The sequence below is a fragment of the Bos mutus genome, chromosome 4 (genome assembly GCF_027580195.1).
Source record: "Bos mutus isolate GX-2022 chromosome 4, NWIPB_WYAK_1.1, whole genome shotgun sequence".
In the NCBI taxonomy this organism is placed as follows: Eukaryota; Metazoa; Chordata; class Mammalia; order Artiodactyla; family Bovidae; genus Bos; species Bos mutus.
In genome coordinates, this window is record NC_091620.1 from 7655598 (window position 1) to 7680014 (window position 24417).

The following is a 24417-nucleotide window of genomic DNA, read 5'->3' on the forward strand; positions in this document are numbered from 1 at the left end:
GGCTTTTACGGAAAAAACTCAAAAAAAGTTTCTGTTATTAAGAAAATAAGGTGGAAAATGTTATCTACCTTGTTCAACACCATAGAAAGTAGTATGCAGGTGGCTTAGGCCTCCAACGCAGGGTGTGGGCTGAGGAAGAACAGCCTGGCTAGGAGTCAGGGGCTGGCTCTAGATGGGGGTGGGGGCATGCTACTATCTGGGCAAGACATTTGCATTTCTTGGGCCCTGCCTCCCATTTGTAGGATAATGATATTGTGCCAGGGAACTGTAGAACATGGGTTGGCTGACTTTTTCTGTAAAGTTTTTTTTAACATCTATTTCTTTATTTGGCTGTGCTGTGTCTTGGTTGTGGCAGTTGGGATCTGGTTCCCTGACCAGGAATGGAACCCAGGCCCCCTGCATTGGGAGTGTGGAATCTTAGCCATGAGACCACCAGGGAAGTACAGAGAGTTAAGCATTTTCGACTTTGCTAGCCACACAGTCTCGGTCACAATTACCCAACTCCATTGTAGCCCAAGAGCAAGCACAAGCAGTGTGTGAATAAACAGACGTGGCTGCTTTCCAATAAAACTATATTTATACAAATACAGGCTACGAGGCTGCAGTTTGCCAGCCCCTGACACACACAACCCCTCCTGGGTCTGGGGCTAGCAGGCTAGGTTTTTATCCAGCTGTGGACCCCATTGTGTGATGTCCCGGGAAAGCCCAACAAAGGCCACTGGCACAGGCCTGCTGTTAGAAATCCAGCCATGAGATAGCTAGCCAGGACAAGTATTTGCTACTCAGGTCACAAACAAGGGGAAAAACCTAAATCATTACCTATTCAAAAAACAAAGTAAAAAGTAAGTAGTGGTTTGGTCGCTAAGTCGTGTCCGACTCTTAGGACTCCATGGACTACAGCCTGCCGGGCTTCTCTGTCCATGGAATTCTCCAGGCAAGTGTACTGGAGTGGGTTGCTGTTTCCTTCTCTAGGGGATCTTCTCGACCCAGAAATTGAACCCAGGTCTCCTGCATTGCAGGCAGCTTCTTTACCGATTGAGCTACAAGGGAAGCCCTAAAAAGTAAGAATAAATACTAAAAATTTAAGAGCACTGCAGTCCACTAACAGACATTAGAGGGGTGAGCTGGGCAGCAGTCCTCACAGAGCTGCCTCCCATCCTGACTGTTACCACGTATGAGTGATGCTGTGGAAGCAGCCACGGTCATACCCTTCATGCCCTGTAATCTGCACAGCACCAGTGTTCCCATGCATGGGGCCCCTGGTTCAAACTCCCTCTGACCCTGAGGGTAACGGCCAGTGACAGCTGGGAGCAGGGGCAGGGCTGGCCAGCCCGATGCCCAGGTTAGTAGCACCCAACCTGGCTCCCTTTCTCTTCTCAGGGGCTGGCTGCTCCTGTCCACAGAGCTTCTCTCCCAGGCTGGCCCACGGGAATTGTCTGCCTGGGGCCCCGGCGTTTTGGCTACTGAGCATCTGCTTCTGTGTGTTCAGGTAGCTCCTGCTGTGTGCCATGAGGGGAGCCTCAGGACAGCCCCCTCCCCCTTTATTTTAACAAGGTCTCACTGAAGAGCTATGTACCACCCATCACAGGGGAGAATGGAGCACTGGCACACAACCAGCACCCAGATGGTGGAAAAGGACACCTCATCTCAAAGCCTTCCCTTTGTTCCCTTCCAGTCACTCTCCATCCCCAAGGCAACCTCTCTTCTGACTTTAAATATCACAGGTCACTTTTGCCTGGCCTGGAATTTTGGATCAATGACATCACACAGTGTGACTCGGGTCTGGCTTCATTCCCTCAGCATTTCATTTGCGTGATTCATCGTGGCATGTAGGTGTGGACCATCCACTCACTGCAGTGTGGTACTCTGCTCCGTGTGTCTGTGTCTGTCTGTCCTACTGCCATTGGGCACTGGGGTGGCCCCGGGGCAGGTCCTGGGGCATGGGCCGCGCTTTGGGCGCGTCCGTGTGGAGGCTGAGCTGCATGGATGGGTCCCACCAGAGCGCAGGGAGGGAGAGGATGGGAGGGCTGGCCCCGGGCCCACCTCCTGAGCGCCTCCCTTGCCACCGGGGTCCCAGAGTCAGGCAGAATCTCAGGCCCTCCCCGAGTGGGCCACTCTACTTGGCTGCTGCCCCAGAACCACTCCCGACTGGCTGGCTGGCACTCAAGAGTGGGCTTTCAGCGCCGTGGGCCTTGAAGATTTGGAGGGGCAGGAGCAGAATGGGGAGCCAGGAGGCCTGCTATAGGGCAGCCCTGCTCTCATCCTCCCCCCATCCCCCAGGCTAGCACAGGGGGCCTTCAGCAAGCTCTGCAATCCCTCTTAGTGACAACCCCAGGCCAGAGCTGGCTGCCCACCCCCAGCAGATGCTCTCCAGGTGGGGTCAGAGGGCAGAACCCCATCCCCACCCTGTAACAAGACGCTTCGAAACGCGTTCTCTGGATTACTCATAATGCTGTTGCTGATGGCAGAGAGGAAAGAGAGCTTGGAATTCGTCAACTCTGGTCACCCAGGATGTCAGCCCATCTCTACCTGAGCGCCTGTGGCCCCTCCTGCTTCCTCCTCCACTCCCGCATCGAGGTGCCTGGCCTGGGCCAGCCTCCTGCCTCTGAGCCACCCTCACTGCTGTGCCTAAGGGAGGCTGGGCACAGGGTGTCAGGCTTCATGGTAGGGCTGTGGCTCTTCCTGTACTGGAAAGACAGACTAACCCCTTTAAAACAACACCCTACCCGGGCCTCCTAATCCCTCGGTCTGCTGCCGACCATGTGAAGCCTGATCTGTGTGAGCGGGCAGCCGGCCCAGCAGCCGCCAAGCCACTGACCTGCGGTGGGCGGGGTGATGCCCGGCTGACTGGGCATCGCCAGGGAGTTGGGCTCCCCTACAAAGGTCAGGACGATGGGATAGCACCCTAGGGAAGGGGCAGAGCGCCTTCAGCTCCTCCTTACAGTCTGTTTCAAGGACCCTGAGCGCGATGTACAAGGCTCCACCAGGAGAAGGAGCTTAGAGGGTGGGAGAGAGACCCGGGTCCTGAGTGAGCCTGGGGCTTCCTGGGGGCGCCTGGTCTTCTGGTCAGGGGAAAGAGAAAGGCCTCCCTTAGAACAAAGTGAACGATTTAAAAATGTCTAAGCATTGGGGGGGGAATGTCAAAATACTCCAATTCTTCAGAGGTCTGCTGGGATGGGAAGGCGGGCTGACCACTGTGCCTACAGCCTGCTGAGCGCTGGAGCCACAAACGCTGTGCCCAGAGCTCAAGAAAGGGGGGACGGGGCGGGGGTGGGGCTTCACACCCTGCTGCACCTCTGCCACCTGAGGCCACGGGCACAGGCAGGTATGTTTCCTCTCTCTTCTCACCATGCAGTTTCCTACCAACCACTATCAGAAACAGTGTATCCTCATTCCTCTGAAGCTTATAAGCAGCACTGCTGCGCCTGTCTTCCTGACCAGACACTGAGCCGCCAGACTGAGCAGGGTCCCATCTGGGTCTCCCTGATCCAGTGTGGGGAAGGTGCCCTCATGATGCTCCTTGTAATGGAGCCCTGGGCTGGGGAGATACAGGCACAGCCTGGGGAGCAGGACTTTAGCTGGGGGAGGGGTTCTGTCCGTGGAGGTGGCTCTCCCCCATCCCCCTGCAGGCCCACATTCTCCTTGCCCTTGCCCCCCCCAAACCCCGCACTGCACCTGCTTCTCGCAGGACGCAGGTCCTGGGATGCAGCCAACGCAGGAGCACATTTGGCATTCTACTCCTTCCTTAGCAGCCAGTTCAAAAACAACCCTGGTAAATATTTTTCCGCGGGAGCACGTTGTCGTTCCCACAGCCACCTTCCCCCCCTCCCGAAGCTGTGAAAATCGCCAGATGTGTACGGGTTTCTCAGCTGCCCCTGGAAACCTCCGCCAGGGACCAGTCGACACTCCCGGCCCAAAAACAAAACAAAGACCAAGAGCCAGAGGGAAGTCCCGCACTGACGGCCGGTGGCCGCTGGGAGCCAAGGGAGCAAGCTCTGTGAAAGGCAGCCTGCGATTTTCCCAGGGAACGACAGGTTTCCACCTGCTGGAAGCTGAAGGTGAAGGCCGCGGGCTCAGCTTTCCAAATGTCCAAACTTTTTTTTTTTTCCTGTCCTGGAGAGAAGCCTCCCCTTCTAGGAATAACACCTGCATCTTTCTTGCTGCAGGAAAATCCACGTTGGGACGCAGTGCCCACACTGAATGTGCAGCGCTTTGGAAGACAGGGGGTGGGTAGGAGCTGAGGTCAGTGTGCTCCCAGCTTGAAACCCCACTCAACTCTACAAAGTGGGTTAAATAAAGCCCCAACCCCATCACCCATGACTCTGCTCTGCACTTGGCCCAGAGAAGCAGGGGGAAGGCAGACTACCCCTCCTCTTGCAGAGCAGGAAACCTGGGTTTCTTTGGTGTTGGAGGACTGGCTAGTGGGGAGTGGGGGTCTGATCGGGTTCTGCTTAAAAGAACAAACAATCCTCCCGAATGAATATGGCCGAACAATTGAGGGCAAGCCCCGCCCCCTGTCCCCCACCAAGGCCTGCAGGAAAAGTTAAAAGCCATGTTCCTTTTAAACAAAGCCAAGTTGTCCTCATGTTTGGGCCTTAGAGCCCAGTCAAGGAAGCTCAGTTTCCTATTCACCCCGCCTAGGAAGTGAATCAGGAATCCCAGGATCAGGCCCGGCCACAGCTAGGTATCCAAATGACTGAAAAGTCACCTCCAAAAAGTAGTAGTCAAGGGGTCAATTCCAGTTGAGCTATATCAAATCCTAAAAGATGATGCTGTGAAAGTGCTGCACTCAATATGCCAGCAAAGTTAGAAAACTCAGCAGTGGCCACAGGACTGGAAAAGGTCAGTTTTTACTCCAATCCCAGAGAAAGGCAATGCCAAAGAATGTTCAAACTACCACACAATTGCACTCATCTCACATGCTAGCAAAGTAATGCTCAAAATTCTCCAAGCCAGGCTTCAGCAGTACATGAACCGAGAACTTCTAGATGTTCAAGAGAATTTAGAAAAGGCAGAGGAACCAGAGATCAAATTGCCAATATTCGTTGGATCATTGAAAAAGCAAGAGCATTCCAGAAAAACACCTGCTTTATTGACTACGCCAAAGCCTTTGACTGTGTGGATCACAACAAACTGTGGAAAATTCTGAAAGAGATGGGAACACCAGACCACCTGACCTGCCTCCTGAGAAATCTGTATTCAGGTCAAGAAGCAACAGTTAGAACCAGACATGGAACAACGAACTGGTTCCAAACTGGGAAAGGAGTACGTCAAGGCTGTATACTGTCACCCTGCTTATTTAACTTATATGCAGAGTACATCATGCGAAATGCCGGGCTGGATGAAGCACAAGCTGGAATCAAGACTGCTGGGAGAAATATCAATAATCTCAGATAAGCAGATGACACCACCCTTATGGCAGAAAGCAAAGAAAAACTAAAGAGCCTCTTGAGGAAAGTGAAAGAGGACAGTGAAAAAGCTGGCTTAACACTCAACATTCAAAAAATGAAGATCGTGGCATCCAGTCCCATCACTTCATGGCAAATAGAGGGAAAAACAATGGAAACAGTGACAGACTTTATTTTCTTGGGCTCCAAAATCACTGCAGATGGGACTGCAGCCATGAAATTAAAAGACACTTGCTCTTTGGAAGAAAAGCTATGACCAACCTAGACAGCATAATAAAAAGCAGAGACGACCAATAAAGGCTTGTCTGGTCAAAGCTATGGTTTTTCCCATCATGTATGGATGTGAGAGTTGGACTATAAAGAAAGTTGAATGCTGAAAAATTGATGCTTTTGGACTGTGGTGTTGGAGAAGATCCCTGAGAGTCCCTTGGACTGCAAGATCAAACCAGTGAATCTTAAAGGAAATTAGTCCTGCATATTCATTGGAAGGATTGATGCTGAAGCTGAAATTCCAATAGTTTGGCCACCTGATGCAAAAAGCTGATCATTGGAAAAGACCCTGATTTTGGGAAGGACTGAAGACAGGAGGAGAAGGGTACAACAGAGGATGAGATGGTTGGATGGCATCACCAGTTTGATGGACATGAGTTTGGGCAAGCTCTGGGAGTTGGTGATGTGCACAGACTGGAGGCCTGTCGTGCTCCAGTCCATGGGGTCACAAGAAGTCAGACATGACTGAGCGATCGAACTGAACTGAACTGAAAAGTAGCCGAGGAGGCTCCACGTCACCAGAACAGCAGGTGTGAACACCCACACCCCATGCAGTGATTTCACAGTTGTTCTTTTCAGAAGAAACTAGGAGCAAAATGAAATGTTTCATTCCAAGGTTCCAAAGGTCAGGACAGGGTTCAGGGTTGCTTGGGTCACACAAGGGTGATTCTGAAGTCAGACCCAGGGCTCCTTCTCCTAGGTGGAGAACGGGAGGCACCACCTCTTGTTCTCGGCCTCACAGGCTCCTGACCCTACTGTTCCCCACTCTCTTCACTGCATCTCACCACCCTCCGAGTGGGTGCAGAAGCCTGGATGTCTGGGCCAAGTGTCTCTGGTATCCCTACATCTCAAGCACTAAGACAGAAGTGCTCAAGTGGAAGACTGACTCTGGTAAACAACCATGATCCTCCTGCCTCAAATTTCCCATCTGAAAAGTGGGTGCAGTGCTCTGGAGGTGGCACATCCAGGGCCAGAGGATTTCAGGGAGGCTGGTCCTTTATAGACTGGTCTTTGCTTTTAGAGTGGTAGCATCATGACTAAAGATGCAGCCAGAGGAGTAGCTGATGCCCACCCCTCAGGCTAGGGAAGCAGGGGCCAGAGAGAGGCAGAGTTACAGAGCAGACAGGGCCGGATGTGGCTCAGTATACGGTCCTCTGTGACTACTCTGGGTATGTCCTCTGCTCTAGAAGCCGTGCAGACATCGCTTTCCTCCGTATCCCTGGGTCATACCGTCAGAACCAGAAAGTGAAAGTGAAAGTCACTCAGTAGCATTCGACTCTTTGCAACCACATGGACTATACAGTCCATGGAATTCTGAAGTGGGTAGCCTTTCCCTTCTTCAGGGGATCTTCTCAACCCAGGGATCAAACTCAGGTCTACCACATTGCAGGCAGATTCTTAACCGTCTGAGCTACCAGGGAAGCTCAAGAATACTAGAGTGGGTAGCCTATCCCTTCTCCAAGCGAACTTCCCCACCCAGGGATCGAACAGGGGTCTCCTGCATTGCAGGCAGATTCTTTACCAGCTGAACTACCCAGGAAGCCATCAGAACCAGAGGGACCCTAGAAATCATGGATTCCCTCTCCATCAAGGGAAAGATGGGCAAACAGATAGTCAGCATCCTGGGCAACAGGTCACGCCTCCTTTGGTAACCAGAACTCTGTGGTCCAATTCCCAGGTGGCTGTCTATCCTGGGGGCATATGCCCTACGCTCCCGGTAGGGCCTGACTCTCAAAAAGCTAGCTGTCCATAGCATAAGCTCTCTAGTGCCCTGACCCACTGTATCTGCAGAGAAGTTGACACCGGGATAACTCGAGGTGGGTGGGGGGTGGTAAGCAATCTTGCATGATGCTCTAAGGGTCTTCTGGTAAAGGGGTGCATTGGGGAGTAGGCTGACAGCACAGCACAGTGGGAAGGCAGGGACCCAGCCCATGCTACTCAGCAGTGCCCCCTAAAGCTGGGGTGCACGACTAAGCCTGCCTGAGCAAGGGGCTCCCAGCTCATGAACCTGCCTGGGAGAAGGTAGGGGCCTCACCTGCCAGTGGCAGCTTGGGAAGCACAGGCAAGCTGGTGACTCAGCAGACAAAAACAAACTCTTTTCAGCCATTTGGTTCCCTGAATCCCAGGAAAATGACAGATTGAGGGTGGATGAGGTCTTAGCACTGAGTGGAAAGTTCCAGCATCACTGCCTCTGGTGAGCCATTTTAGGGTGCTGGCTCTGGAAGCCCCCTTCTCCAAGGCTTGAGACAGGAAGACAGAGTCAGATCGAACTGGAAACGGAGATGTCACGATCAGGGGCTCAAAAGAGCAGGGCAGAGGCACAACAGGAAGGAAGCTGGAAGTAACTGGCAAACTGCGTTTGCTCCCATTGGAGCGAAAAGGTCAACCATCAGAAGACGCACAACCAGTCTTCATGATGCCTCCAACTTCCATGTGAGAAACGCTTTGACCTTTAAGCACCCAGGAGAGGCCACTAGCCTTGAATGCCACTCATCCTGCCCAGACTCAGGTACAAGCAGCTTTCCTAGTGGCCACAGCCTTCCAGAAGTTTCCTATGAAGCCCCTAAGGAAGGAGGGCCTGCTCCTGCTCCATCACCACGTCAAGAAGATCTTGCTTAGGGGACTTCCCTGGGGGCCCACTGGTTAAGAATCTGCCCTCCAGTGCAAGGGATGAAGGTTTGATGCCCGGCTGGGGAATTAAGATCCCATATTCCATGGGGCGACTACTGAGCCCTTGTGCTCTGGAAGCCAAGTGCTGCAATGAAGATAATGTGTGTTGCAACTAAGACTCGGGGCAGCCAAACAAATAACAAGTAATGAATAAATAGAAGATCTGGCTTTGCAACACCCCAGACACAGCCAGTTGTGTTTTTACATTTGACCTGGTCCAGGTCTTTACATGGGCTTCTCAGGTGGCACGAGAATCCACCCGCCATGCAGGAGACTCAAGAGACAGAGCTTCGATCCCTGGGTCAGGAAGATCTCCCAGAGAAGGGAATGGCAACCCACTCCAGTATTCTTGCCTGGAGAATCCCATGGACAGAGGAGTCTGGGGGGCTACAGTCCATGGGGGTCACAAAGAGTCAGCTGGACATGACTGAGCACACACACAGAGATCTTTACATAGGATTGTCTGGGTTTGGGCTCTGAAAGTCACCCTCTCAATCCTGGGTAAACTGGGACTGTTGGTCACTAACTTCACGCTGGCATCCCCCCAGTAGATGTTCTATTAAAAAGAGGAAGGAAAAGAGGAAAAGGTTCCATGGTTAAGGTGTGCCTGAGGAACTTGGGGTTAAACAAAAGTAATAAGGACCCCTCAGACCACTTCAGATCCTAGAATGTGTTGACTGTCCACCGAGGGGAGCACAGTAGGCAGCATTTCCCAAACGTTTTGGATCATGGTTCCCTTTTATTCATAAAACAATATTTTATTCATTTATCAAACATTTACTGAGAGCGTAATTATTAAAATTTTGAGTAGTACTGGGTGTTCTTTGGAAGGAATGATGCTAAAGCTGAAACTCCAGTACTTTGGCCACCTCATATGAAGACGTGACTCATCGGAAAAGACTCTGATGCTGGGAGGGATTAGGGGCTGGAGGAGAAGGGGACGACAGAGGATGAGATGGCTGGATGGCATCACCGACTCAATGGACATGAGTCTGAGTGAACTCCGGGAGTTGGTGATGGACAGGGAGGCCTGGCGTGCTGCGATTCATGGGGTCTCAAAGAATCGGACACAACTGAGCGACTGAACTGAACTGAACTAAGTGTTCTTTTTGGACAGTTTGGGACACAGCTCATCTCCCTGAATTGTGAAAGGGAAAAAAAACCCATATGGTGCTAGCCCAGATTTACCATCTCAGTAAACAGAGGCACAGGACACACCCCACTGGCGTTTATTGTGGAGAAAACCAAAGGCAGCTCCGAGAGGAGTTCCTATCTTCCTCCTACCTCTTGCTTTGTGAGGAGCTACTTGTTTGCCTGGTTTTCATCAGAGGCTGGATTGTAAACTCCAGGGCCTCCCCTCCTTCCCTCCCCGGAGAAAGAAAATATAGAGGTGGCTGTGCAAAGACCAATGGCATGCTTCACTGGTTGGCTTGGCTGCACTCACTGGGAGTTTGGCGCAGAGTCATGGTGAGGAAGGATGGAGAAAGGAAGCTACAGAGAAGGAGAGACTCAGACCCACGTGCTGGACAGGGCAGTGGAGCACGGGTGGCGGGAGGAGCACTTATCCAGGGTGAAAAAAGAGAAACGGACTATTCACAATAGCCAAGACAGGAAGCAACCTAAATGTCCACTGACAGTTAAGTGCATAAAGAAGATGTAGAGTGTGTGTGTGTGTGTGTATAATTTATACACATGCAGTGAATAACTACTCAACCATAAAAGAGTGAAATATGCCATTTGCACCAACATGGATGGACTTAAGAGATTCTCATACTAAGTCTGACAAAAAAAAACAACTATTATTTATCATTTCTATGTGTAATCTAGAAAATAGTACAAATCAACTTATTTACAAAGCAGAAACAGACTCACAGACACAGAAAACAAATTTACAGTTACCAAGGGGAAGAGGGGGAGGGAGGCATAAATCAGGAGTACGGGCTTAATAGATATGCATCACTATAGATCCCCTGGAGAAGGGAATGGCTATCCACTGCAGTATTCTAGCCTGGAGAATTTCAGGGACAGAGGAGCCTGGTGGGCTACAGTTTATAGGGTTGCAAAGAGTTGGACACCACTGAATGACTAGGGGCTTCCTGGGTGGCTGAGTGGACAAAGACTCTGTCTGCAATGCAGGAGATGTGGATTCAATCCCTGGGTCAGGAAGATCCCCTGGAGGAAGGCATGGCAACCCACTCCAGGATTCTTGCCTGGAGAATCCCATGCACAGAGAAGCCTGGAGGGCTGCAGTCCACAGGGACACAAAGAGTCGGAGGGGACACAAAGAGTCGGACACGACTGGAGCGACTGAGCATAAGTACCACTATATTGAAAAATAAAGAACAAGGACCTCCTGAAGAAACACAGGGAAGTACGTTTAATTGATAACCTATAATGGAAAGAATCTGAAGCGTCCACTTGAAAATAACACAGTATCGTAAATCAACTATAGCTAAATAAAATTTGAAGAAAAAAAGGAAAAAGAGCCATGTGATGGGAGACTCCATTTCACAGGGTGATGGGCAGAAGAACCTCAGAGGCTGCCAGGGTCAGGATCTGAGGGGCTTCAGGAAAGCCTGTATTGACTTGAAGCCCAAAAGTGAAGGGCAGTGCCCCGTAAGGGTGAAGTGAGAAGCACCTGGGTGGGAACTAGGAAGGAAGGGACCTGACCATCGGAGCCCCTTCTTAGCTAAGCACACCCTCATCCAGGACTACAGCGTACAACTAATCCCCCAGAACCAGGGCCCTCGTCCTGAGTGGCCCGGCTGCAGTGACTCAATGGGAAAAGGTCACGGAGGAGAAAGCTCAGCCCAGCGAGGCCACGGCAGATGCGCCAGTTTGGGAGGGGGCAGTGGCAGGATCTGTTTCATCACACCTCACCTTGGGTTAGAGCTGAAGTCAACTAAAGAAATAAAACTAAAGTATTGTCAGGCCCATCACTGACATGACATATGAAATATTCAACCCTCACCGAGGAAGGCAGGAGGAAACAAGCCAGGAAACAAGTCTGAAATCACAAGGCTAGTAAGCGACAATGTGCTCAGTTGCTCAGTCATGTCCAACTCTGTGACCCCATGAACTGCAGCCTGCCAGGCTCCTCTGTCCACGGAATCCTCCAGACAAGAATACTGGAGTGGGTTCCTATTTTCTCTTCCAGGGAATCTTCCTGACCCAGAGAACCCCTGCATTGACAGGTGGTTTCTTTACTACTGAGCCACTTGGGATTCAAGCTTCTGACTTTGAAGCCTGGGGCACTATGCCAGGAGATTTCTATTTTTCTTCTCTTTGACTACAGACAGAACTCTCAAAGGACTTCTTTTGTGGAGACCAACTCTATAGAACAGATAATTGCAGAGCCTCACCAAGTGAATGGGATGTGAATTGGATCCCTCCCAACTGACCTACTCTTCGTTTTCCCCTCCAGGAGTGTACGCCAAGCTCTTGGAGGCTCCTAAAACAGTTCACAGAACCTCTCCAGGTTTAAGGGTCACTGGCCTCCAGCTGCTGCTCTCGCAAGAGTCCATGGACCAAACTCCTAAGAACAGTACCTCCCGCTGCCCTGCACTTGCCCTGCTGAGGCGGGAAGAGGAGCATGGGACACAGAAACTCTTCTTTCCCATCCAGAGAAATGTGGGGGACAGGAGTCCCCCATGCTTGCCCTGGCTGAGGCCCTGCTCATGGGATGGCCCCAGGGCACCTGGCTCACTGGTGCAGCTCGTGGCTGAGGGACTGGAGAGGGAGGGAGCTGGGTTTCCCTGAGCATCACAAGGAGCTGCTCCACCAATACGAAAAGGCTGGAGCTGCAAAAAGCAAGGACCAAGCTGGACGTGGCTGAGCCAGAAGGTGGCAAAGCCTAAGGTCACAGGGGCCAACTGCTTGTTTCACTCGTGTAGACAGATGCAAAGTGGATCTTACTACAAGGTAGGAGGACTGAGGGAAGAGAAAACCAGTGAGCAGGACCATGATAGCATGTGCCAGGGACCTATTCCAATATCCATCATCCTTCACTTCTTCACAACAGAAGCACTGATTGTTGGTTAGGCACATGTCTGCCTGAAATAAAGCTCACTCTTCCTGCTTCCCTTGCAGCTACATGTGACCATAGAACCAAGTTTCATTCAACAAACTGTAACTGGATGGGGTGTGTGTGGTTTCTAGCAGAAGAGCTGCAGCCTTCTTGTTCTTTTCTCCTGACAACTGGAGCCTGAGTAGCCACCTTGGACCACAAGGCAGCTCACCCTCCTGCCTCTGTGTCCACTCCGCCATGGATGAGGCCAGCCTCCCTACCACCTGCTTCTCTGCTGGAGTCAGGTCAGGAGCCTCATAGTTGGAAAGCCCGAACTGGCAGACAAGATTTCAGGTTCTAATACAGCTCGCTCTGCCTCTTGCTCACTCACTCAGCAAATATTTATCGAATACCTACTATGTGCTGGGTACTCTTGTGGATGCTATGGCTACAGCACTGACCAACAGAAGTCCCTGCCCTTGTGGAACTCAGGGAAAAGACAAAGAAATGAATGCCCATCAGGAGAGATGGAGAAAAGTCTCAGGGGAGAAGGGTTGGGGGTGTGGAGGCCCGAAAGCTTCTCTGAGAAGGTGGCACTGCAGCAGAGAGCTGAAGGAAATGTCAGATGTGGCAGGCAGACATTGGGAATAAGAGCTGCTTATGTGATCTACCATGGCCCTTGGTGCCTGGGGCCTCCATTTGCCCTCTCTGGAATAATCTGTGAGATAGAGGCTGTCCATAGGCAACCTCTGTGGCCCTGGCTGGAAAGTCTCACTCCAGTCAGCAGGATCTGAGCAGATTAGCAGAGGAATCAGACCAGATGGAGATGGAGGGATCCCTCGGACAGAGCTCTATGAATTTCTGCTGCAAAGGGGGCATGGGTTCAACCCCACCTTGCCTACGTTCAGTTGAAGAATTACAAAGTGTCCTGGCCTTCCCACTGTCCCTTCCATGCTGACCTGAACTGGAAGGTTAGGGGTCAGACAACTGTGGGCTCCCAGGTCAGTCCATGCATCTCCAGGGGTCCAGCTCTGGGAGGGTCCTCTGCACCCCAAGCTGGAGCTGCACGGCCAGCCACACATGGACATTCCTCCACACTCTCTTCCCACTGGGCTGAGGCCCACCGCCTTCTGGCCATGACAATTGGCGGACAGGGTGCCACCCTGCACCCTGGCCCTAGGGAAGTTGGAGGTGGCTGACCCGAGGGGTGTAAGGCTACAAAGGAAGAGAGGGTGGTGGTGGTGCGTGCCAGGGCAAGGGGTGGGGACAGTGGGAGGATGGGTGGTTGGGAGGCCAAGAGGCTGGAGATCTGTGCTGGTTGTGGGAGTGGTCCACAGCAGTGCCTGTATGAGAGCACAGGGTGGGGACACATGAGGAGGGGCCACGTGGGGAGGGGGCTCGTGGGGTGGGGGCTCATGGGGTGGGGGCTCGTGGGGTGGGGGCTCATGGGGAGGGGGCTCGTGGGGTGGGACCACGTGGGGAGGGGGCTCGTGGGGTGGGGGCTCATGGGGAGGGGGCTTGTGGGGAGGGGGCAGGTGGGGAGGGGCTGCTCCTGAATCTGCAAATGATGCTGCATTTGTGCACTAGTCCTGGAACAATGACTTCTCACCTGCTCTTTGTTCTGGATTCTGACTCCATGCTGCGGATACCAGAGGCGCCCAGGCAATGGGAGACAAGACAGGCAATCACGACGCGTGGGGCCAGCACTCTGACAGGGGAGCCTAAATCTTCAGTGACAAAGTGGCTCCAAGCCTCAGTGTACCTGGCCAGTGGAGGGGTGGGGAGAGAGTCTGGGCACCCAGCAGAGATGTCACCACCAACCATGCAGCCCTGTCTTCACAGGGTCGGAGGGAATTTCTCCAATGCCCAGGGAAGAATGAGCCCTGAGGTTGAGTACATTTACTAGTGGCTGCGGCTGCAGACACGCACATGCACACACGTCCCCAAGAGGCCCAGAGAACTTCAGCAAGTTCATCCCCTCATCTGAAAAAACGAGGGGGCGTAGAAGATGACTTCCAAAAGGCTCCCTGCTCTAGAATTCTGTGTTCTCTGACTTTCTGGGTTATTCAGAAGTACTGTGGAAACCACCCTTTGTTGACTGAATTCTATTTTGAACAGCCAGCAGGCTGCCTACTTGAAAGTATCTTATGGACTGCTGCTGCTAAGTCACTTCAGTCGTGTCTGACTCTGTGCAACCCCATAGACGGCAGCCCACCAGGCTCCCCAGTCCCTGGGATTCTCCAGGCAAGAACACTGGAGTGGGTTGCCATTTCCTTCTCCAATCTTATGGACTACACTGTTGCAAATACAAGAAGGCTCCTTACCGTGTATCTTTTGTGTAGATTTTCTTGAAGGCTTTCCCTACAGAGAATACCTAGAGCTGTGAATACCTACCAGTGTGGCCTGAAGAGTGGTGATCCCAGATCTGCCACCTGATGTTCTAACAGCCCCACAAAGTGGACAGGACACAGGACAAGGAGAGAAGCACACCACTACGTGGGGTTGGCTGGGGATGAAACGAGACACGGACACCCCCTGCTGAGCCCCCTGCCCTGCATCCTACATGGTGGGCATGACTAGGAAGTAAGCCTTGAGCTGAGGACAGAGCTCCAGCCTCCTCTCAGTCTGATGAAGTCTATAGGCAGGCTTGGGTTCGGACGGCTGGGCAGGGAGTGGGCAGAGGGTGGTCACTCCCCTTCTCCAGGAACGTGGGAGGATATCCACTCTGGCTCGAGCTTGTACTTGGCAGCCCTGCACAGGATCCCAGGGGGTGTGAAGAAGCCGGCCCTTCCTGGGGTAAGGATCGTCTACATTCCAATGCCCCTCCCAAGAAGTGCCAAGTGCTGTCCGGAGGGTTCCTTTCACTTCCCTTAGGAGCTGAGTGGTCCTCACAGCGGCCGCCTGGCTGGTCTGTATTCCCACGCCCTGAAGTCCTGAACCTCCGTGGTTGCTTCCAGTGGCTCTGGCTGCTGCAGAAAGAGCCTGGTGGCCAGCATCACCACAGGGGTTCGAGCTGGCCTCATGCCTCCCACTTCCAGAGTGCCTGAAAAGCCAGGGGCTGGGGCCAGTTCCCCTCAAGTTTCCCAGTCCAGATAACATTTCCTGAGCTTAGTGCCCGGTGCTGCGCTGGGCCCTGGAGGACAGATGAATGTGCTACCGGCTCTGCCCTGAGGGGCTCCCTGAGTGGTGGAGGAGACGCCCTCACAGACCCTGGAACAGGACTGGGTTCCCTCTAGGAAAGCTCGGCAGAGGTGATACCAGAAGGATGGACGGGGTTAATGCTCCAACCCTCCCCACCCAGGGGGATTCACCCCAGGTGGAATTCCCATCCTTTCTGGGCTTCCAAAGCGGGGGCAGAGATATCAAAACCCTACTCAGCAGGACCCCTTCCTCTCCCTCCAAATTTTGAGAAAAAAAGCAAAGGCAGGGAGCTGCCTCTCCCCCCACCTCTGTGCCCTGGCTTCTCTAGGTCCTGGGCGACCCCCAGAGGGCCCTCCCTCCCTGATGGCCACACCCTGCAGCTCTGGCCAAGCAGCCACCTGGTGTCTCCGGGAGTCTTTCCTCAACCTCCCCAGCCCATCCGCACCTCCCTCTCAGCCTGCTGGAACCAGTCTCCTCCCAGTACCGCCCCCTCTTTGTCTAGCTCACTCCTGCCTCAAAGCCCAAACAGCACCTCACTGGAACACCCGCTGTCCCCAGCCCCACCCCATGGAATGTTCTTTCTGGGCTCTGAAAGTTCACCTCCTCCCCAAAGCCTCCCTGCAGCTCATTGACTCCCTCAGCTCAAGAAGCCCCCATCATATCCCCAGCTTCTGATCCACGTCTTCGCTACACCCTGCAATTCATTCTGCCTCAGGCCACCCTAGGAAGGATCTCTCACCCCCTGCTGATCCTTTTATTTTAAAATCCCTGTCTAGGACTTCCCTGGTGGTCCAGTGGTTAAGACTCTGTGCTCCCAATGCAGGGAGCACTGGTTTAATCCCAGGTCAGGGAACTAAAGTCCCGCATGTTGCATGGGGTGGCCAAAAAATTAATTAAAAAATAAAATAAAATCCCTGCATAACCCCTGCCTCACTTTGCCCAAATCACCCCTTCCCAAATCCTGCCACTTCTCCACATATGCCACCCTTTCCACCAACATGTGGCACTTTAAGCTTCAGTTTTTTGTTACTGCTTAGCAATTGACACAGACATTAGCAGAATCTTGATGCTGGGGGAAGAGCGCGTATGGCTTATTAACCATAAAAGCCAGGATTTTTTGAGTTCTGATGGTGAGTTGGGCACAACGGCAAACTCATTAATATGTTATCTCTCATTTTCAGAACAACCTGCAAGATGGAGATTTGTTGTCATTTTTTACAGACTCAAAGAGGTTCACTATCTGGTCTTCAGTCATGTAAGTCTGTCTGATCCAAAGTTCGAGTGTTTTCAACCACCTCTAGCTGCCTTTCCCTTGCCTAAGATTCATCCATCGAATGACACAATCAGACCCTTAAGACAGTGCTCAGTCAACCTGTCCTTTAGGCAAAAGCCCAGAAATGTCACAGTGACACTAGATGTTCCCCTGCTCTTTCATTCTGTCTTACAGATATGGAAACAGGTTTAGAGGTACAATTTGCCATATGGTTCAACCAAGTGGATATCAAACCAGAAAGGGGTCTAAATGGGTTGTCGGCACCGGGCTGGATGCTGCTGACGCTGTGTGACCCAGCTACAATAGAAGGTAAGATCCCAGGGCCCTGTCGGATATAATTCGTTTGTTCTACTTGAAACCTTGCTTAGAACTAAATCACAGGATTCCAGCAGTTTGGGGGTTCACCCTCCCAGATGACTGCAACTCAGCCAGCCATACCTTCAGAAGAGCAGAGATGAAGCCGTCCTTACTGGGTCCCTATGGTATGCTCAGTCACGTCCAACGCTTTGCGACCCCATGGACTATAGCCCGCCAGGCTACTCTCTCTGTCCATGGGACTCTCCAGGCAAGAATACTGGAGTGGGTTGCCATTCCCTTCTCCAGGGGATCTTCCCAACTCTGCCACAGCCTGCACCCTTCAGCCTTCTCTGGTCTCAAAATAGCAAATAATAATGTTAATAGTGATATTCCCTTGCCAGCTAACACTCTTCAACACACTTCCCGTTATCACTACATACAATAGTAGCATTTTAGGAACCGGACACCTGGGCTCAGAAAGTCCAAGTGATTTGCTGGTGGCAGAGGAAGCAGGGTTATGGTTCCTCTTTTCTTTACCACAGATGGAGCTCCTACCATACTCCATGCCCCATGCTAGGCTTGAAGAGGGCTTCTTGGAAGAGACAGGGTTTCTGGGCAGTGCACAGGTGCCAAGGAAAAGAGTCCCAGCCTCGAAGCCAACAAGGAGTGGGGCTTGGAGCTCTTTGCATTTTATGGGTGGCTCCAGACAGAGTGACCTCTGAGGACAGAGGAGCAGGGGTCTCATCCCACAGCCTCCACCTTCTCCTTCAAGCTCAGCTCCTGAAGCTCAGAGGCACTGGGAACTACCCCAGCCTTCCTAACACAGCCCATCTCCCTTCTGGATGGTGCTAAGAGGCTCCTGGCAGAACGGGTCCACACTGAGGTCCATTTGCCTGAGAGCAGGACTGAGAAGAGACGCCCCACTCCTGCATCTGCTCAGCCCTGCAGGTTGTGCAAATCTGCAGTGCTCCTCACACTGGAATCCCTCCTGCAGGCGTCACCTCTTCACCCACTCACCCCTTTCAGGCCAGGCTGTGGAGTCTCAGGGCCGCTCCCTGGAGGATGCCCAAACCTACTTGCTCCTTGAGAGCCTGCCCCTTGCCATGAGCAAAGTTCCCTCTGACGAAGAAAACAGACTGCACTTCCATGCCACCCCACCCTTCCCCTAAGACTTTAGTCCCGAAGGCAGCACCTACCAAGAAGAGCAAGGTCCCCTCTCTGTCTCAACTGTCACCACAGCCCTCCTGACTCTAGAATGGAAACAGGGCTCTTTCTCCCTGCAGACACCTGCTCGGGTGGGCAAGAAAGAAATGCTTCTCTCTCCTGGGGCTGAGACTCCTAGCTGTTCCTAGGGACTCTGGGACAGTACCTGTCCCACCAGATTTTCACCTTTAGAAGAAATATGGGAGATGTGTCTATGGCACAGTCCAGGCTGGTTTCATGAGAGAGAAATTCTTTTCTCTACAAAGGGCTGGGAGGAACTCTTACCTTCCTGGCCGTGCACAGAGAAGGGAGTTGTTCCCTCGGTGCCCTGGAGGCAGGGGCCGCACTCAGGTGAGTCTGGGATTGTGGAGAATCCACTTATTCCCTCCCCCTTTCCACCTGCCTCAGCACAGGTTCAAGTGAGCTGAGTGACCACATTCACTCAGCAGAACGCGAAACACATGGCCTCGAGGGCCGTTACTGGAGGTTTGTCACCTGCTTCGGGGACTTCCTCATAAGCTCCCAGCCTGCCGCTCTGCCTGGAATTAACGACGACACAATACCGTCCCTTACCGCTCCAACGCGGAGAGAAAAAAGTGATCAGACGCTGGGGGTCCAGTGAAAGCGTGGAGGCTCGCGGTGCCCCAAGTCCCGACTCTAGGACAGCGAGCCCACTCAGCGCCGGAGAGCCCCTGTTTGCCCGAACAGAACCCATCGCAACTCCACCCACGTGGAGATCCGGACGACCCACGCTCGCAGGATCCCAGTACCTGCGGCGTTCTCCGGGGGTGGGGAGGGGCCTGGCTGGTGCAAGGTCAGGGCTCCGCGTGTGGCCCCGGGTAGTAGTGGGCGCAGGGGCTGCTCCCGGGTCCCGCCACGAGGCAGGGCTGGTTTCCCAGCAGCGGGCCCGGCCGGGGGCGCACCGGCACAAGGGGAGTCCCGGCGGAGCCCAGCCACCATCACTCACCATCAACGGAGAGCACCAGCGGCAGCGGCAGCAAAAACGCCGAGAGCAACAGCGCAGAGCGCATCGTGTCCTGGGCGCGGGCGCGGAGCAGGTGGCTGCGGACTTGGCCAAGGGTCCGGGCGGCGGGAGCGTCTGGACGCCTCTCCGGGAGGCCTGGCGGTGGCTGCGACGGCCAGGCGGTGGCCCGAGCGTCCCGAGTCGCGCTCCGGTGGCCCCTCCTCGCGGCCGCTGCGGCAGAGCCGGCCGAGGCGCCGAGCCAGGCGGCAGAGAAGCGGCAGGCGGCTGCGTCGCGGGCGGTGTCTGCGCGGCTGCGGCCCGGCCGGCGGCTGCGGCGACTCCGGTCCCGTCCGCGCCGGCCCCCGCCCCCTCCCCTCCCCTTCCCCAGGAGCGCGCGGGCGGGGCGGCGCTGGGCGGAGAACAATGAGCCGAGGAGGAAACTCCGCCCTGGCGCGCGGCGGGCGGGGGAGCGCGGCCGGCTCCCGGCTCCCGGCTCCGGGCTCCGGGCTCCCGGCTCCAGGCTCCTGGCGGGCGGCCCCTGCTCGGGGCAGAGGGGATGGGGGGATGTGAGCGTGAGCGCCGGGAGGCACGGTAGCGGGGAAGATTCCCGGCACCAGACCGCCCCCTGCCCGCCCTGGAGCGCAGGTGTCTCCCGCGATACTTTTGAGGCGAGTCTGGCGGGACCGCCCCCCTCCTCCTCAACACTGCCGAGTTCCAATTCGCCCAGATCCAGAGCTAGAAGGCCCCCAAGGCTGTGTGTTCTCCACGGAGCGCTCCAGGCTTCCCGGCTGCAGCGCGTTTTGTTGCAAAGCCTGAGGACCGCGTCTCCCACCTGCCAGGTGCAACTCACTTGCGGGCGGGCCCGCATCGCGCACGATTTATGAGCAGGTCTGCGCTATAGGGTTTGCACCATAGGGTCTGCACCCAGCAATCTGGACTAATTAGTTGTTCAGCTTTTCTAAACCGACCTCACTTGTGAATGGAGGTGATGGGAAAAGACATGCAAAACCAAACAAAAAACAAGAGAAAATATTGAAGGATTAATCATATGTGCCACTTGGTGTTCTAAGGGCTTTGCATATATTAAGTCATTTATTCTTCGCAACAGCGATGTTTTTAGCTTCGTTTTGTAGGTATGGAATTGACTGAAAAAGAGGCTTTTTCAGTGATCTGAAGATCACAGAACTGGTAACTATCAGACCTGCTTCTGAAAGTAGTTTGGAGGAAATACTTTGCGCAGTGCCTGGCATATAGCAATTGCTCAGTATTACTATTGTTCTTACTCTTGCTATATCAAGAAAAACAATGAAAATTTAGGGCTTCGATTTAAAACCGACTTGACCTCAAAACCTAGCTATGCCCATCTATTAGCTGGAAAACCCTGGGCACGTTATTCCGTGTACCTCAGCTCTTTCCATCTGTAAAACAGGGATAACAGTACCTAGTCCAGAGGGTTGCTATGAAACTTATCTAAGATAAAATGCTTAGCACAGGGCCGGGAACACAGACAGTCTGCGGGAATGAAGAGGCCCCTCTCCCAGTACTGGAAGGAGAAATTTGCAGACCTGGGGTAGGGGTGGGAATTGAATTCCATAAACCGAGTAAACCCGGTGAAAGAACAAAAGCTGCTTGAATGATGCAGATCCTGGAATCCCCTGCGGAGGATGCTCAGGGGTGGCTCCGGGGCTGGGGTTGGGGGGAGGGGAAGCAGACCCAGAAAGGGAAAGATGATTAACTAGGGGGTGGGGGGGGGGGTGCGCTAGGATTTGGTTCAAGCGACTTCTGGGTTGATAAATGGAGTCTTTCTGCCAGATGGGTCCGGGGTGGGAAAGAAGGGGTGTCCCCAGAGCCCAGCCCCGTGCCAGGACCCAGCCCAGTGGACTCCTCTAGCCCCTCGAGGGGGCTACACGCATACGCTGCCCTAAAGGCACGGGATCTTTGAAGCAGAGAAGGAAGCGGGGGCACTCTGGCTAGGGTTTTTTGCGGCAGCAGGCTGGGCTTGGGAATGGCTGACCTGCCTGTTTTCTTCAGGAAGTTTCTGCAGGATCATTCTGGCCCCGTTTTCCATGCCGCATATGCGAAAGACAGAGTGTGTTCCCTATAAATACTGTGGGGGGGGGGGAGCTGTGACTATCTTTGATATTTTTTAGTACTGTTCCCCTTATATCTGTGCCAACAAAAGGCTTGTTTCCTCTTTCTGAAACCAAGCAGTGTGCTTAAAAAGTTTGGATTTTAAAATTTGTGTATTGTGTGCTCTCTGATTTAAACAGTAATTTTGCACTCAATTGGTGGCTCCAAAAATCTAGAAAAGAGCATGTTAACTCACAAAGGGAGAGTGTATACTTCAAATTCACATGATATGGGATTGGTCCTAATACTATGCAAAATTAAAATGAGAGCAGACATCTCCGGCATATGAAAAGGACAGCTCTTTGTAGCCAGAGACTTGGCAAAATCAGAAACGCCCTGAACCGTCCCCAGTAGCCAGCAGCAGCGGGTCTTCCCCTCACATTATGCAGATGGGGTTTCCAGGACTGAGGCTGGCCAGGCAGGAACATCAGCCGTGGTCAGTGAGCAGAACTGCTCCAGGCACCTGGCCTGGGCCCTGGGCCCCCTTTAACATAGCACTTCCACCAACTAGTTCACTGGCTCTGAAAGTCAAAACTCAAAGGACTTTTAAAAAAATAATAATTTTATTTATTTATATATATATTTTGGGCCATGCTAGGTCTTGGTTGCTGTGAAGGCTTTTCTCTGGTTGTGATGAGTGGGGCAGGGGGCACTACTCTCAAGCTGTTGAAGGAAAGAGTGTGTTCCCTATAAATACAATGGGATGTGTGTGCAGGCTTCTCATTGCGGTAGCTTCTCTAGTTGCGGAGCATGGGCTCTAGGCACACGGGCTTCAGTAGTCGTGGCAGGTGGGCTCAGGAGTTTCAGCTTCCAGAGCATAGGCTCAATGGTTGCGGTGCACGGGCTTCGTTGCTCCACGGCATGTGGGATCTTCCTGAACTAGGGATCAGACCTGGGTCTCTTGCACTGGCAGGCAGATTCTTTACCACTGAGCCACCAGGAAAGCCCTGAGAGCACTTTGAGATGCTAGTCCATCATCCTTCTGAGATTTATTACATTTTCGTTATATGTAGCATGCATTAGCTCCCCTAGGAGACTTTCAACTGTTTTTCTTTTTTGCTTTAGACAATTATATTTATTAATATATTGTTTTGAAATAATTTTAGACTAAGAGAGTTACAAGGAAAGTGCAAGAGTTCCTGAATATCCTTTACATTGCTTCCTTTAGGATTAGCGTCTAAAGAAAACATGGCACAATGACCAAAAAAAGAAAATTAACATCAGTTCAATACTATTTACTAATTAAGGCCTCAATCAAATTTTGCGACCTTTTATTTTTTATGTACTTTCTCTGGCACAGGAAGTTATCCAGGATCCCACGTTTCATCTAGTTTTCCTGTCCAGTTTCTTCTCCAGCTTATGAGAGTTCCTCGGTCTTTTTTATTTATGACATTGACAGATGTTTTCAGCTTCTTAATGTGGGTTATCTCTTATTCGCCTGCTTCCTCAGATCACCCGGAATAGCACATCACATCATAAATATAGATACAGACGCAGATAAAGATCCTGAAAGCAAACATGAATGCCAACTCGTAGGTATTACATAGGCATCTATGGCACAGGTTGAAAATGGTTTTTCCCATGGTCCCTGTCAGTCAAAGTTCGCTGTTATAATACTTGGCCCCACATTTAATTTAACGATGCTGCTGACCTCATCCTTAAATGCAGGTTTGATAAAGTTCTCCTGACCCTTATCCTAAATAACTTTCATCTCCCACCACAACATCTGCATCTAGGGTTAGGACAAAGCCTCCAGCCATCACACCCACCAATAAAAAATAAAAGCACACACATCCATCCTGGGGCACATCACTGTTCATAAGGTGCCAAGGATGCTCTTACTTTGGCTTTCTAATCCCTGAGCTCTGAGTTCCCTGGGGGCCCAGATTGGAATTTCATTCAGCGTGGAATCTCAGTGCCCAGTTCAGTGGTCCTCACCCCCAAGTAGGTGCTTGATACCCAAATGCTGAATAGATAGAGAAGTCCTTGGATTTCATCTCTGAAGCTGGGCTTTATCTCTGACTGCTAAGTTTTGTGATTCCATGAATATCAGCTGAGGTTCAAATTGGGCACCTCTTCCCAAAATCATACATTTACCTATTAGTATTCAACAGCATCTACACTGACAGCGTAGAATGCCAGGCTCTGTGCTCAGTGCTAAGAATGACAATGTGGATAGAATAGCCTCGGCCCTCCTGGAGGAGAAGCAACACCTATACACAGACATAGCTGAGGTGTTGTAGAGGCTATAACAAGTGTCATGAGCAGGCATGTGGGAAGCAGAGAGCAGGACAAACTCAGCATCACCTGGGGAGGTCAGGAATGGCTTGTGAGGAGGGAACAGGGTCTTGAAGAAGGTGTAGGACTTCACCAGGAGGAAAACGAAAAGCAAAGCACTTTGGACAGGTGGAGCAATGGGTGAAAGTGAAGAGGGGCCTGTAGGCCGGTGTTTTGTCTTAAGTAGAGTTCAAGGTGTGTGGGCAGGGATGGAAGATGGGACTGGAGAGGTGGGTGGGATGAGATTCTTAGACAATGGAGAATCCCCGAAGGGTCAGAAGCTGGAGGAGACAGGACCAACTTGCCAATGAGGGAGATCACTCTAGCTGCAGTGGGCAGGGGCTCAGGGGGCAGATTCGAGACTGGAGGTGAGCACAGGGCTTTGGGAGGCTAAGGCACTTACTCCTACAGGGCCTGAGCTCAGACAGTGGTGGTGGGAAAGACGAGGAGGGGCTCTAGGCAGCTCCTTGGCCTCTTTGCTGTTTGTTCATCCCTATTTTCCTTTGACCTTAATCATAAAGATGAGCTCATTAGGCAATATTTAATTTAGCTCCTGATTTCTGCTTTTCTAAATATCCACAACGCCTTACCTAAACTGTTGATTCCTTTTCTGGATTAGAAGGAATAAGAATGAAGAATTAAACAGTTAAAGAATGACTGACTCTCTACCTCCAGCATCTGCTTAGTAAATCTGCAGGTGGGCCATGAGGGTAAGAGAATATTCAATTGCAGGCAGATCACCAGAGCAAGACAGAGTCCCAAGGAAGAGGGGAAGAAG

At 52.4% G+C, this 24417-nt stretch overlaps 1 protein-coding gene across 1 annotated transcript in view; it reads right to left on the reverse strand.

The window, feature by feature from the left end:
* The window catches only part of PODXL (podocalyxin like), a 49987-nt gene extending 29887 nt beyond the window's left edge, over positions 1 to 20100 (reverse strand). Inside the window, exon 1 of the mRNA XM_070369930.1 lies at positions 19236 to 20100. Within this exon, the coding sequence (XP_070226031.1) occupies positions 19236 to 20100 (865 nt within the window). The remainder of the gene's footprint in view (positions 1 to 19235) is intronic.
* Positions 20101 to 24417: the final 4317 nt, after the last annotated feature.